Below are 15,784 nucleotides of genomic sequence, written 5' to 3'. Positions count from 1 at the left end.
TTACAAGCACTATACACAGAAAGATGTATATGGGACTACACTATATCTCTCACAGACCATGAGAGAAACAAATTTACCAAATATATGAATTAGTAGGCGGTTTCCGGCAAATTTTTTATTATCATGTATTAGTCAAAACATATTCTTTCACATGATTGGTAATGAGAGCTTCCATTTCATTTTTTGAAATTGGGGCGTTTCCAATACTGGTCTTTACCTTTAATTCCCTGCATTTAATATTTTTTCTCTTTAATATTAACACTTTATCCGCTTTCCTTATTTATACTTCAAGGTTCAAGGTATGTTTTTTTTCTTCTTTATTGTGTCAAGGTATTTATGTGGATGATATGTGACAATATCTACCCCTTACACTTACATTTTTGTCCACATAATATTCTATCCGTCAAACATCATAATACACTTCGTGCTATATCCATCGAGATGTTATTGTCTTTCAAATCTAGGCTCTCTCCTTTTTTATTATTACCAAGGCAACAAAAGTCACGCCACCCAATCTATTTTTAACCCCGTCGTCTATTCTTTATCTAATCGTCTTGGGAACAAGGTACCGTCTGACCCCTGCCCTGTGACCCGAGATGGCCTCAGCTGTTACCGGAGACGAGAAGCCAAGCCTCACTCCCAGGTCACCCATCAACCTCCATTCTGCTTCGTCGTAAACCAGCTGAGACTAGTACTGGAGCGAGAGATCGAGAGGATATGCACATATCGAGAAATCATTGTGGTACGAGCAGTTTCAGATATTGTCAGCGGGCTTCGAGGACTACATGCATCCAGTAAACAGCATTCGGAAGAATATATCAGTATTACAAGGTCTAATAATTCCGATTTACCACAAATCGATTGGTAATTTCCATAGATGGAACGCAAGTATTATATTTTTGTGAGATTGTCCTTATGCGTGCTTCCACGTAGCTTTGAAACAGCTGATGCCTCTCGAGACGACGATATAGGCTTTCGCACGTAATATACGTCGTTTGTGAAGTGAGTATTATACCAAGCAGCTGATTATCATATCGCAGTGTGGATACGTTTGTGTGTGTTGTTTGTGTATCGAGTCTGTTCGAACATATTTTATGCGCAAGGTTTGCATGGATATGTCTTTCATTATTGCTCCTTGACTAAACTTTCCTCCAGTAATGGGATGTACTGTTATGAAGTTATAATATACAACAATGACTTGTAATGTGTATATGATTGAAAATTTAATAAACACACAAATATAAACAAATATATATATATAAAATAAAAAAACTTATATGAGGTTCTTTCCGAATAGTTGTTTCTTATCAACCATTCCTCAAAAGTATAAAATATTGAAATTTAAATAGCTTTGTTACAGAATAAAAAACAAATCTGTCATTCCGTAACAAACGTACATGAAATTGAACATTTCACAAATGGGCTAATGAAGCGATTTTTTTTTTTTTTTTTAATTCAAAATGTCTTGTATAATATTCCTCATTCAAGGCGGAAAGCTCTCTGGAAATGCCATTCCGTACCGTTTGTAGTCGACCATTTTGGTCTTCTGGATTATGTTGTTGCAATGTTAACATGGTATCTACAACGTGTGTAATGTGCCATCTTTTTTTTTGCATTTCAATAAAAAATCTAACCACTCAGAATGCGTTTCCCTCCTCCTATTCCTCGCAAAGGAAGAAGAGGAACGGTCATCAATGACGACGAGCGAGTTATCGAGAAGATAACACTCGAAGTCCGCTTCGCGCTTAGAGGGAAACGCTACGACTCTTCATCGTGGTTAGGTGTGGGGACATTAGTGTGTCGTAAGAGAACGATACATACTATAGAAATGATCCCTAAAAGTATGATCTTAAATTTACTATATAATTTAGGAAATATATATAGAAGGATTAAACATCATTAAATATGGTTAGTAACTAATATTTTCCCGAGTATTACCGAATCGAGGGACGGTAAAAGATATTTATACTTTATTAAAGAGTTATAACTTATATCACAATAATAATTTAAGTTTTTTTTTTTTTTTAACTGGCCTGGATTTTCTTCTTAGTTGAGGGTAAAGGTGAAATCCTTGGTAGATGCTTGGAAGAGCTGGAATAGAACAGCTTTATGATGAATATTCATGATATATTGTTAGTCTTTGATACCAGACAGGAATTTTGTTTCTCTTTATCCATAAAGGATGTAAATTCTAAAACCAAACATACTTATGCATCGTTAAGTGGTCAAAGGTATTTGAAAATGTATAGATTACATAATTGTTTGCACTTGAAAAAAAGAAGTTATAATATACAATGTATGTTTGTTTTCTATCATGCAATTCAATGTCTCAAATGTACAACATACAAAATTGAAGTGACTAAATTATTCGTGTAAATATAAAAATTAAAAAAAATATTACTGCATATGAGAGTGTATACTTTCTGACAAATATAAATTGTTTCGGGAAAAGTAGGAAATTTAATTTGAAAAATAAAGGTACTATGTCCCATTCGCAGCCAACATCAAACTCTGTAGAACTTTGCAGGAATTATGAATATGTCGCGTAGGCCCATATGTTCTGTCTGTAAAACGTTAGCAGAGTCATATTATTCAAATTATGCAAGGAATCCCGTTTGCTTTCTAGAAAACACTGTCAGATATTATTGAGTGACTGACTGACTGACTTTTTTCTTTGGTAATAACATGAATTAAATGAGCTGTGAACTTGTGAAGGTACATGAGTATTTGTCTAGATCAATGACCCACTTCTTGTAATGGCCAAAATTAAACTGATTGAATCTTTGCGCAGCACATTACGTACGACCATTCGGTACAATGGTCTGAATATCAGACTATTACTAAAATGATTGCAATTACTACAACTACAGTCAATTCGACATCTAATATTCGTTATTTTCCCACTAAAAGACATTTTAAGCCCTTTTGTTTTGAGGAAAGTTCTAAAATAGTATTATCTTTTATTTTATTTTTTTTCTGGCCTGCAAATGGGACATTATGATACGAACGTATTTTTTTTTAATAGATTAATCATGTTTACCTCATGTTTCGTTCAGTGTCCTTTCTGTTAGTGCTATGTTTTGTCTACGTTTTGTTTTTTGGTGTGTGTTTTTTTTTCTCGTCCTTTTATTTTGGTAACATAATGTTCAGTAGATAAACCTTTGGAACCTCATCGTGAGCTTATTGGCTTGTACTGATTCTCTTCTCTTTATGTATTATTTTCATTTCAGAACAAGCGTGTAAGATCAGATTTTTGTAAATCTTAATCAAGTCTCGTGAAAATTGAAGAAAAAAAAAGATTGCACCTCGCATTTGGTGTTTTGTCTTTCATCGTGTCATTATCGACTAATATTATATATTTTTTTTTTTGGGGGGGGGGGGGGGGGGGGAGTCATTCTGTAGTTTTTGAAAAAAGAGTGATTATTTGTTTGTCATTTTGCCGCAGAATTTGAAAGAGAAGGCCCCAAAAAGAATGAAACTGAAATGAACCAGTAGGTCTTTATCTCTATGTATTCCTACTGCAGTTTGGAAACGCATTCTCAGAAGAAGAAGATATGCTAAATTACTTTCGAATTTTATTCCAATAAAATCCGAGTTCTTTTGTTAAGAAAAATGTGTACCCATAATTTGTTAACGAAGTCATACTGTTTTATGTAAGTTGACCCGAACTGACACAAACATAATTAAGTTTATGACAAATCGGATGAATGATGGAGGAAATAAAATATTGAATGTTGATATCACTCTTCATAATAACGTACACATGGGTAGCACATTTTTAGCACATATAATATCATATGTGTTATGTAGCTCCTACTTATATCATGGGTACATATACGGGTTTATTCACATGTCGTTTTTTAAAGCAAGTCCCTTCCAACATATGTAGAAAGGGACATGATTGCGAGTAATCTATAGCACATACGAATGGGCAGGCGCGTACGCAGGGGGGTGTTTGGGGGGTTAAACCCCCCTTTGGTATTTTTATGTGTATAAACCCCCCTAAAAAAAACCAAACCCCCCCCCCCCCTTTGGTTTTTTTTTTTTTGGCTGACCTAAAAAATTTCGAGAAAAAAAAAAAGTGTCCTCTTACCCCCCCCCCCCCCCCCCCCCCCCCCCCCCGGCTTATTCAGCGGCTGGCTGAGTCGATGCGAAATTTTCGGCCCGATTAAAAATGTTAACCCCCCCCCCCCTCCCCTTGAAAAAATCCTGCGTACACGCCTGCGAATGGGTATGGTTACTTCAATGTTAATATCACACATCGTGACCGAAATTATCAGTAAGTTAACAATCATGTATGATCTGATCTTTCACAGGTTCACCAGAACGTCCTTCTTCTTTGTTCATTCATCTCAAATCTGGGTTACTTTTCCCCTAATTTCCCTCAGGGTACCTTTATTCCGTATGGATGTAACTTATCAGCCACGGATGATAAAACATGAACTGTAACAGTTCACGATACGGGTTTGTGAGCCAGGATATATGAGCCTTCGCTATCTATCTGAGATTCATGAACAATGGATGGATGTATCGCAATGACATTTTCATTTTATCTAAGTCATCTGCCTACCCTTAGTACCCTCACTATGTAGGTCATGGTTGAAAGCTTTGTCACGTAGGCCATCGTGATTACCACTGTTGTGGTGATGCAGTGGCGGATCCAGCCGGCGGGAAGAGGGGGGGGGGGCCCAATCCGTGAGAAAATATTAGTTGCGACTCAGCCACCGGTGAATAAGCGGGGGGGGGGGGGGGGGGGGGGGGGGGGGGGGGGGTAGGAGGCACTTTTGTTGTCCAATTTTTCAGGAAATATTTTACCCCGACTCAGCCAGCCGGTAAATAAGCGCGGGGGGGGGGGAGAGCACCTTTCTTCTTTCCCTTTTTTGATCGAGTTTTGGAGGCCGGAAAAATTTAGCGCCGACTCAGCCGGTCAGTGAATCAATTATTATTATTTATTTATTATTTTTGGGGGGGCGCTTTTGTTTAGTGTTTATAAAAAGGTTAACTTTACGTTATTATCCTATTTTTTAAAATCGTTTTGGGGGGCTAGGGGGGCCGGGCCGGAAAAATCGCTACGTGGATCCGCCCCTGGGTGATGTGCAGTAGTTTTTGCAGCAAAAATACACAGTTAGAAACAGCAGAAATATACATACATAATAATAGTTTAATTTACATTCAAGGAAACACAAACCCAAACATACAATACATAGTTATGGGACAAAACATAGACTTCTTAAAAATAAGAATTACATACTTAGACGTGTTGGCCCGAATTCACAAAGGAGGTTTGTCCACAAACCGAGGTTTATGTACGGCATATGACGCGTTTTGACGCGTTTTTTACAAACCTGGTTTTGTCGAAACAAAAGGAGGTTTGTCGACAAAGCTCCTTCGTGAATTCGGGCCGTTGTGTTTTGCCTGCCAGTTGGTAAAGGTACAAACTTCCTAAGTCCTTTGATTATGAATATGAGTGATTCGCGTATTACCGTAATTCCGGAGCAAATAAAGGATTAAAACGTAGGATGTTTAGAATCATCCTCGAGAACATAATTGTTTGAATTTAATTAAACGACTTTCTTCTTCTCCTCCTCCTCCTCCTCCTCCTTCTTCTTCTTCTTCTTCTTCTTCTTCTTCTTCTCCTTTATTTCCAACATTTTTCTTCTTCTCCTTTCTCTCTTTCTGCCTTCTCTTCTATAATAATGTATCCTTTAACTGTAATTATTTTTCTTGAATCATTCTTTAGGTTCTGATGATCAAGCCGACGCAAATTGAATAATCACCAAACCAGTAACCTTTGATGAAAATAACCATGACTGAGCAATCGGACCGCCCTAAAGTCACCATGGATGTTGAATGTCAGTCACGCCTTGGATCGCATCGACACCGCATCTGTTGCCATGACAGCAAGAGAATCGTTCCCTGGATGCTCTTCTCCTCCTTCGTGACGCTTACCGTCGTTCTTCTGGTTCTGTTTTTGGTTTTCAAAGGTAAGTATTTATTATTTTTCAGCGCTGGTGTCAACAAAGATCAAGTTCTTTCAACCGTATGTCTATTGTTAATTTTAAATCTGTTTTATATTGCATTTAACTTGAAGATGAGAAAATATAACTTTTCTCTCAGCGTCATGCTTCCAAAATGTTAACTGCCACTTTTTGGTTCACGAATTATCAACCGGTGAATTTTTGTTTCCTCACTTTTTTCACTTGGGAATGGTCCCCAAAATAAAATAATAAATGGAAATTGGATTTTTAAAGCATTAATTGTTTTGTTTCACCACCTCTGTAATATAATATTTCAATCAAAACATAGACTCAATATCAAATTCAAAAATAAAAAAAAAACATTTGGCCATAATTCTATTTTTGAGTAAGTATTATTTCATCATTTAAAAAAAAAGTTTCATAGGATTTTTTCTCACTTCATGTCAGTATTTGCGTTGTTGTCTAATAATAAAGAAAAATAATTTTGTTGTTATTTTTCTTCTTCTTCTTCTTTCCTTCTTCTACCTCTTCTTCTTCTTCTTCTTCTTCCTCTTCTTCTACCCCTCTTTCCTCTTCTTGGTTTAATGGCGACTGTCTATTGATGTCTGTATGATTGAATGAGTGAGCGACGTATTCCTTCATGAAATGTTCATAATGTCAAGTCCACCCTTTGTAACATTTTCTATAAACACTTTAATTGTAACATATAAAAGACATTTATGCATTTACCCCGATGTAACCTCTCACTCTTAGAGACACATCTATTTTTGTTTCTGATTTCCCCCTTGATCTCTATCTCTTTTCTTCTTCTTCCTCTTCTTCGTCTTCTTCTTCAGATGACCGTCATATATATGCGAAGGAACCATCCATGGTTGAAGGTGAGACCTAGATTTTTGTTTTTCTGAACGGAAATCGGAAACCATTATAGGTATTTTATAGATCAAGACAATCGAAATCCAGAATAATAACATACTTCCTCTTCCAAGTTTATCCATCAAAACAACACCTTGATCCAAAACCGTCGATTTTCCCAGTGAAATTGTTATTGTTCTATCAATAAGCCGTGATATGAACTCCACTTTTTAGACCTAGTATCTGCATTTCTTTTACAAAGCTCTAGTCTGTGGTTTCCCTTTCTATTCTCTATTGCATGAAAGTGTTTCTTTGATATCACATGTTTACAAGTTTCACTCCACTTTATGTGATACGTGCAATCAGATGTTGATAAATATATAAATATATATAAAGCAATATTAACAATGTTTAATAAACACAGCCGCATAGACTGTTTAAAAATTATATCAACTAAAGGCGATTGCAATAGACTAGTCGGGCTGTTCATCACGTATTGAAATGTGCGAACATTGCAATGATTATCCGAACATAACATGATTTTTGTGGGATGTACAATAAGTTACCCCCCCCCCCCCCCCCCAAAAAAAAAAAAACTATTAAAAAACTACTACATTCCTTAAATGTCCTTGCGATCTTGCTCATATTACAAATAAGTAAGCCTTCACACAATAATAATAATAAAGTGAAGAAAACTCAAATTTGACAATTTACACGATTTTCTATGTGCGTGCCGGTTCGTGAAATGATCGACGAATTGTAACACAAAAGCTAATCAGTGCCAGAAAAGAGAGAGAGAGAGAGAGGGGGGGGGGGGGGTGAGAGGGTGAAAATAACGAGAGACAATTGGAAAGTCGATATACCCTTTTTTCTTCTTTTCATGCACCGTTTCAATATTTTAAAGCTGCATCAGACTCTGAGCTTGTATTGAATGCTATGTTGTGACCTTGGTTTGTGCCCGATCATGAACCGTACGAGTCACGTTTTAGGATCGAGGTACCCAATAAATCAAAAGATACCCAGTCTGATAGCAGTTGAGTTGTTCCCATGGCAACGGAAGTCGGAAGATAAGTTATGGTCTCCGATTGTCTCGTTGCAAGCTAGAGCCAAACTGAGCAGTGGGATAGCGTTATATTTAAAGGGCATCATAAACTAAGCGATCCGAATATAATTAGATCTTAAAGCCCGTCTGTGCTAGTTTGGCCAGTAGGGATTAGACCACAAAGCGTTTTCACTGACATTGTTTTTTATATAGAGGGAACAAGTAGCTTCAAGTAGTACAGTGGGACTTTAAGTGAATGTGCGCACGCGCATACTGGGCACGGGAAATAACGCCTCGTGTGCAGCGGGGCTAGCACGAAATGTGCTAACTCCCGTGGGGGATATACATTTTATATTCGAATCTTTTTAAGTCTGTAGTATTACTGATGATATTTTTTTTCTTTTAAAGAAGATGTGGAACAGCTCATTGGTACTTCCATTTCAAGACGAGATATTATTCTGGACCTCGGCAACATCTCAAACTTTTAAATTTCAAACTTGTCTACTACTCTACAGACACCTCGCCCAGTACTGAAACCAACGTCTCCTCGTCTATATGTGGCCGTCGTGGTGAGGTTCCACACCCTGGCATCGACACTCGGGTTTCGGGAGGGCGCCCTACTACCATTGAGGCGTGGCCGTGGATGGTTTCTTTGAGGGACGAGAGTGGTGACCACATCTGCGGTGCCACTCTGATCAGTGACCAATGGCTACTCACCGCTGGACACTGCGTGTAAGTGCACGCAGCCAATGATAATTTATGTAGACGAAGTCGTCATTTTGGGGGAAATCGCAGTCTACTCTCTTTAAAAAAAGAGTGAATTTTCACTCTATTTTCACTTTCTTGGGAGTGTCGTCCGTGATCACTTGTTTAGGAGTGAAAGTCGATTGATTTTAGAGTGCTCTCTATGAAGAAAGGAGTGAATGTTCACTCTATTTTCACTACATTTCCCTCTCCAGAGGAGTGACGTCCGTGATCACTCAATTTTTTTTAGAGAGTAGTCTATCGATCATGTCCACTAACCAGGATCGGAACAATCTTACTCTTTACCCGGGCAAATTTTAGAAAGGCATATTCAATTAGCCTTTTCGAGTGCTTCTCAATTCCTTGGGAAACTCCAATAATATGGATAAGGTTTTTTAGCGCCCCCTCCGGCCCCCTTCTGCCACACTCTGCCTGTCTTTGACCAACTTTTAATAATTTTTGTGCAGATGTCCTTAATATTCTAGGAATACAAAAGGCTTTGAAGGAACTACCAAAAGGCTTTTTATTCCAATATCTAGTTGCGCTATCAGATTATGTTCATATATTATATATCGCTCAAAGTCTGAGAGATATATTTATGTGTTAATGCCGACAAAACTGCGCTTTCTATCGGTAGTAAGCCTACGCAACAACATACAGTATATGATTAACAAAGATATGTATATCTGCTAGCGACTATTCACATTGGACTGAAGTGAACTGGCATAAATATAGCGTTGAAACCACTTCATGTAGGGTTTAGTGGATGGAATACCGCTATATCAAAGTGACAAAACATGTATTTATTTAGCTTTTTTTGTCTAGTCTTTTCTTTTCATTTCATTTAATTTCTTTCCAGTACTTTTTTGCGTGTGGGACAGTGGCGGATCCAGGGGGATCCGGGCCCCCTCCCCTAGGGAGAAAAAAAATGTGTAAAAACACACAAATTTTACCTTCTTTTGGAGATGGCCCCCCTCCCCAGCGCTCAAGTGGGGGGGGGGGGGTGCGATTTTTCACATTTTCGAGGGCCAAAACAAAATTAGAGCTCACTCCCCCCCCCCCCCCCCCCCCCCCCCCCCCCCCCATTGAGCGAATCGGCCGACTGTTTCGCCGCAAAATATTTTCTCACGAATTGAGGCCCCCTCCTAGTGCCGCCGGCTGGATCCGCCCCTGGTGTAGGATGCAATGACAAGGAGTGGTTACTTCAAACTAAATTAAGAAACAATCATATAAAGCTTAGAAGCGGGTTACCGTCATAGTTACTCCTACGTAGTTCACATTAATAGACCTATAAAAAGAAGAGCTAATTCCTACATAATACATTTCCATTATTTGTACCTCGTCCCCGATCTTCCTCTGCATCAACAGTTCCACCATCACCAGCCGCCCTCTGGGCTACGTCACAATGGGAGACACGTCTATCGCCGAATCTTCAGAATATCACGTGACCAGGGAAAGCTTGGAGACCTTCATCCATCCCGATTTCGACTCGTCCACCTTCGCCGATGATATCGCCCTCATTCGATTCGACCCACCGGTATTTCAAAGCAAGGGCGTGTCACCGGTTTGTTTGAATGAAGGCAGGAACGAGCTCGAGGATTACTCCAAGTGCTACGTCACTGGATGGGGAGCCACGTCCGTTTCGCGTGAGTTAAAGTTAGCACATTCCTGGTTATCTAAAACATGAAGAGAGAAGGGGTTAGAGAGAGAGGGAGAGACAAAGATAGAGAGAGAGAGAGAGAGAGAGAGAGAGAGAAAGAGAGAGGGAGGGAGAGAGAGAGAAACAAAAATGTAGAGAGAGAGAGAGAGAGAGAGACAGAACGAAAGAATATCCCTCCAGCTCTAATTTGTTGCTATTATTAAAATCAGTTTGATATTGTATAGGCCTAATGATTTAAAAGTGGAACAAGGCCAACTGTCCATTCATCAGAACCTAAAGATCAATAATTATTCATAATTACTCTTTCCGAATCGTGTCACAATGGAAAACTGTTCATATTCATTGACAACTGCAAAAAGAAGCAAAAATGAAGCAACTGCAAGAATACACTTAGCGCGGTTTTCCACTCAAGATCTAACGCTCTGCTTGCAGTTTTAATCGATTTTACATCATGTATTTGATTAGTTGCCTTTGCTTGTGTTTGAGCAAAATTTCTACTAATACGAATTATCTTCAAAGACTTTATGTTTCTTGGGTTTAAAAATTGCATATGAGTCATTAAAAAAGAAAATCTTACTTCAAATTCTTTCCTCAGTTATGGCATCGACAGGTTTGCAGGAAGGTCGAACGCCCCTGGTACCTCGTCAGAATTGCTCTGAGGACTACGGTACCCGACATCACGTGACGTCAGACATGATCTGTGCAATCTCTCCTGACTGGCAGGTCGACACCTGCAAGGTATGTGAATCTACACCACCCCCCCCCCCCCTCCCTCCCTCGGTCACTGGCATGGTGTGTGCCCCGGCCCTAAAACAATCGGTACAATGTGGTACAGCTTGCGATGGTTTCTTTATGTGCTTTTATTTTCTTAATGAATCATTGTTGAGAAATCTATTGTTTTAAAGTGACTTGATTTGGGAGAAATATGCAGAGGTTTGGGGGTTGTTTTTATATTTCTTGGTACAACTGATTTGGTGCGGATTGCCAAGGACAAGAGCAAGGACAAAATAGTAGAAATTTCATGATAAAACAATAGGAAACTGAATCAGGAAATTAAACAAGTTATCGCAATTACTTGTCAAAGTCTAAAATAATTTTGTTCCAGTAACTTTTTTTTTTTTTATCTTTCAGGGTGACAGTGGTGGTCCCTTGGTGTGTCAAGACAGTATCAGCGATGTCTGGTCTATGATTGGAGTGACAAGCTTTGGTTACGGCTGCTGGAATCCAGGCGATCCTGCCCCAGGGGTCTACTCTCGTGTCTCCAGCTACTTCGACGACTTCATCATGAAAACCGTCGACGATGAATCCCGCAGATGACGACGTTATCGACATGCCATCGCGTTGTCCGCGAAAACGGGTTGAATGGGGTTTACGAAGAAAGCCAGGAATTTTGGATGTTTTAATCCATTCGCTTAACGTGCATACCAAAGATATTGGGATATAGCATCTCAAGCTTACCAAAAAGAAGGCTAATTTGATTTTTTTTTTCTCTTATTTTGTTGGTAAAAAAAACAGTATTTTTCTTCAAACGAAGATGCAAAAAATGATAGTATTGAAATTAACTATTGCATTAATTGAAGTTAAACTTCACTATTTTCTTCCGCACTTCGATTTTCATTTATATGACCAGCAGCCTTCTTGTCCATACCTTTTTTTTACGAGATGATATGAAATGATGATAATATGAATTGAGGTATGATTTAGTAAGATGAATTTACAAAGTACTTTTTTAAGATAGATACAATTTTAGATACGATTAATTACCGTATCATGATGTTGATACTACAAACAATTGTATGATTAATTGCATGATAGTGTGGCCAAGCATCATTTTTCAAAAGCAGAAAGTATTGCAAAGGATTGGATTAGATTAAATTTGAAGAAATCATAGAAACTTATTCGTTTTCCTTAAAAGTGTGCTGTGTCAATTCTTTTGCTCAATTGATAATCGGAATTTTTCTGATGGTTTGAGCGTTCAATGATTGTTGCGTCGAAATAGAGACTGATTTTTCTCTTCCTCTGAGATTTGAGTATTAGAAATGTCCGTGTCAGTAATGATAATTCTTGAAACTGGTCATCGTAGTAAGCTGTGGAAGTGTTTTAATTTGGTACTTTAATCACATTCCTGAGTAAGACCTTCGTTTTAATTAATAACAGTGCAAGATTAAAATTTTGTTTTTGTATGAGAGAAGTACTAGCTTATAAAATGAAACTGCGATTGAATGAATTGCTTGCACAAAGAACAGCAAGTTTAACAGAAATCGGTTTTCGTTTTTTCCTTCTTCTTTTTGTATGTAGCACGAGGTATTATGTTTTAATTTACTATCTAAACTAAACATTGCCAGTTCTTGCCAGCTCTATTTGTTACGTGCCAACCCTTGCATTATTTTGATTCATATATTTTAAAAGGTTTCGTGTACCAAAATGGGGAAGCCAATGTGTATTTCGCTATGCAGTATAGTATCCAGTTCATTTTTATATGTGAAAGGGCGATTTTGTTTTAGTATTAAAGTTGATACACTCATCACCAATACTCAATATTATGTGTTATTTTAAAGGAATGGAATTTGCATGTTATAATTGTGTGCTAAACGGCTTAGAGGAGAACCTTTTTATCAATGGAGAACGCGCATCTCTTTTAAATCGAGGAAAATCATGAGATAGATTTATTGCGTTGGTCGTGGCAAAAAGCTGTTTGGATTTGAACCTATGCTGATGATAATTCACAATAAAGAGCCACATGTGTATAGATATCTCATAAATGATGGACAGTATTATTGATGACGACTTTGACAGAGCTGTACCTACTGTAGGGTAGCTACAGGGGACGTGTGGGCACGTGCCCTCAAACGAAAAACAGGGGGGAAAAGTTGGGAAAATATGCGAGACCGAAAAAAAATGAAGATAGAATGAAAAGGGGCGTGAATTAATGGGGAGATGACGGTCCCCCTCCCAGGCGCGGATCCAGGATTTCTTAGGGGAGGGGGCCCAACTTCTTTTTTTTTTTGCTCCCGAAAATTTGAAAATCGCGCCGGCCGAAAATTCGCTCAGTGGGGGGGGGGGGGGTAGTGAGCACATTTTTTTTTTTTTGATCCTCAAAAAAATTTCAATTTGCACCCCCCCCCTTGAGCGCCAGGGGGGGGGGCCCAACCCCCAAAAAAGGTAAAAATCACGTGATTTTACATGATTTTTTTCTCAAGGGGGGGCCCGGGCCCCCCGGGCCCCCCCCCTGGATCCGCCACTGCCCCCTCCCGCACTCCTCCTTAAAGGGAAATCCAGAGAAGTTGATTGATAAAAGTTTGAATGAAATCAGACGAAAAATGATAAATGTATTAATATTTTCAAAGTTGTAATCACTATTGGCTGAATCGGTAATGTATCTGTGATGTAATGGCGGACAACTTACCCATTTGTTCCATAACACACAATTACTAAAAATGTATAAGAATATATGCCTCAGGAAGGTCCTTTCTCTTTGAAGGATTTATGATAATATGCCATCCATTTTGAGTAGTGCCCCAAGATGGAAGGCGCTTAGGGGAAAAACACAAATTAATGATATTTTTGTACAAGACAAACCGGAAGAGTTATCTGCGACTGCGTCACAGTCCACTGACCGAACTGCCAATTTGATATTCGCATAGACTTAGTGATCTCATATTTGAAACATTCATAATTTTCTTATCATTAGTCCGATATATTTCAAACTGTCGCCACTTTGTTTATCTTAATTTTCTGCTTTCATACAAATAAACTTATTACAAGGGCCTCGTAAATTAACATGAAAAGCCTGACAATAATTTCCTTTTCAAGTTTTATTGGTTGGGGATGTAAAACGAGGGGCATATGGTTCTGCCTTAGTGTTCGGTACGCCGATGAGACTATAGAGAAGCAATAAGTTTGCAGTTCGAATGCCCGGTTCGAATGCTTTGACTTTTTTTAATGAAATTTGTAAGGCTGATTTTGTAAAGCGCTTGTTATTCATCAATAATGATTTTGATACCGATTTTCGTGTATGGATACCACTTTGTAATTCAAACGTATGAAATGTTTAAAACATTTACTATATGAGAAGACATGCAGCTAGTATAATCATTTACTCATTACATGTATCTGTTCTCTTTTTTATTAAAAGATACGATATTTTTGTATGTAATACGATGTATGTAATACGATGTATTTTTGATCACTTTTATTCTGAATCCCAGGATGAAAAAGATAAATCTAAAGATTTGACTGTTGTATGAGTATTATATGCACTGACCGTTAAGCCTCGGTCACAAATGCCATTACGAACTGCTACGAACGCCGTACGAACGATTTTCAGACAATGGAAATTCGGGAAGACAATGGAAAAGCAGGGAGATTCGTATGAAATTATCGTTCGTACGAACCTTTGTGACCGCAGCATTACTCTGTGTTGGTGTAAATACATGTTCGTTTAGATCTGTATGCCTTATCTTTACCCACTTTATCTGATATATCTGTTATCTATAATCATAACGCGTTGTTTATGTGCACTATTTTGACGATTATTAATGAGAACTTAGAAAGGTTACGTGGTATCACTTTTGAATTGCATGTCTTCCTATTATATCGCATTTTGAAATACGTATTATACTGGTTATGATTAAAATTTTACTGAAATAAAATCAGTTTCGTTATCAAAACCCTATCTTCGTGTTGTCATTATAAACACAAATTATCAGCAGCAGATGCCGTTTACATTAGTCGGTCTCGGCAGAGCATCAGTAAAGACAGTCAAAGTTGTCTTGGTGGCCTCCCCTCTATATAAAGGTCACCTATATGTGCATGGGTGTCGATCCCGGGGGGGGGGGGGAGATGGGGGATATATCCCCCCCCCAATGTTTTAGGTGGGGGGTGGCCTGTACAATCACCCCCCCCCCAAATAGTTCACCATCAAAAAAAAAAATTAATGATGAGAGCCCGATGAGAGAAGTTAATGATTATTACTCGCAAGATGACCATCAATATACACATTTTGCTATATCATTTTCATAATACATACAAATGAGACAACCGTATATGGGGGGGGGGGGGGGGGGGGAGAGGGGGGAACTGAATTGAGACAAGGGCACGATACAACGAATCGTCTTCCTTCTCTAATAATTTAATAAAACGGTAAAGCTTCCGCGCTTCGCGCGAGATGGGCGAAAATGAATACAAACAAGGATTAAGAGTAATAACTTATTGAACCGTCAAAGCTTCCGCGCGGAAGGGCGGGGGTGGGGGGGGGGGGGGGGGGTTGCACTAAGACAAGGACACGATACAACGAATCGTCTTTTTTCTCTAAAAAAATAATGAAACGTGAAAGCTTCCGCGCTTCGCGCGAGATGGGCAAAAATGAGTTCAGACAAGGATTAATGTGACGGGCGAAAATAAATTCATACAAGGATTAAGAGTAAAATTTATTTGAAACGTCAAAGCTTAACCCTCTTCGCGCGGGAGTGGGGGGGGGGGAGGGAACTGAATTCAGAGTCGAGAACG

At 38.6% G+C, this 15,784-nt stretch overlaps 1 protein-coding gene and 1 non-coding gene across 2 annotated transcripts; one reads left to right on the top strand and one right to left on the bottom strand.

Moving 5' to 3' along the window:
• Positions 1-641: 641 nt before the first annotated feature.
• LOC115918713 (chymotrypsin B-like) lies at positions 642-13,175 on the top strand. The gene is made up of 7 exons (XM_030987784.1): positions 642-1,002; positions 5,741-5,984; positions 6,815-6,856; positions 8,388-8,604; positions 9,985-10,262; positions 10,872-11,014; positions 11,408-13,175. Exons 2-7 carry the CDS (start codon positions 5,795-5,797, stop codon positions 11,591-11,593), a joined length of 1,056 nt encoding a protein of 351 aa, XP_030843644.1. The 5' UTR covers positions 642-1,002; positions 5,741-5,794; the 3' UTR covers positions 11,594-13,175.
• On the bottom strand, positions 1,633-1,851 carry LOC115924986. Its single transcript, XR_004064526.1, has one exon. It is a non-coding gene; the product is annotated as a small nucleolar RNA U3 (small nucleolar RNA).
• Positions 13,176-15,784: the final 2,609 nt, after the last annotated feature.

This window comes from Strongylocentrotus purpuratus, unplaced genomic scaffold, assembly GCF_000002235.5.
Source record: "Strongylocentrotus purpuratus isolate Spur 01 unplaced genomic scaffold, Spur_5.0 spur5_contig_839, whole genome shotgun sequence".
Taxonomy (NCBI): Eukaryota; Metazoa; Echinodermata; class Echinoidea; order Camarodonta; family Strongylocentrotidae; genus Strongylocentrotus; species Strongylocentrotus purpuratus.
This window is presented reverse-complemented; position numbering and strand designations above follow the sequence as displayed.

Coding starts and splice junctions, on each gene's coding strand:
- LOC115918713 (XM_030987784.1), top strand. CDS start 5,795: ATGAAAATAACCATGACTGAGCAATCGGACCGCCCTAAAGTCACCATG. Junction 6,857..8,387: donor GGAACCATCCATGGTTGAAG/GTGAGACCTAGA, acceptor ACTACTCTACAG/ACACCTCGCCCAGTACTGAA. Junction 11,015..11,407: donor GGCAGGTCGACACCTGCAAG/GTATGTGAATCT, acceptor TTTATCTTTCAG/GGTGACAGTGGTGGTCCCTT.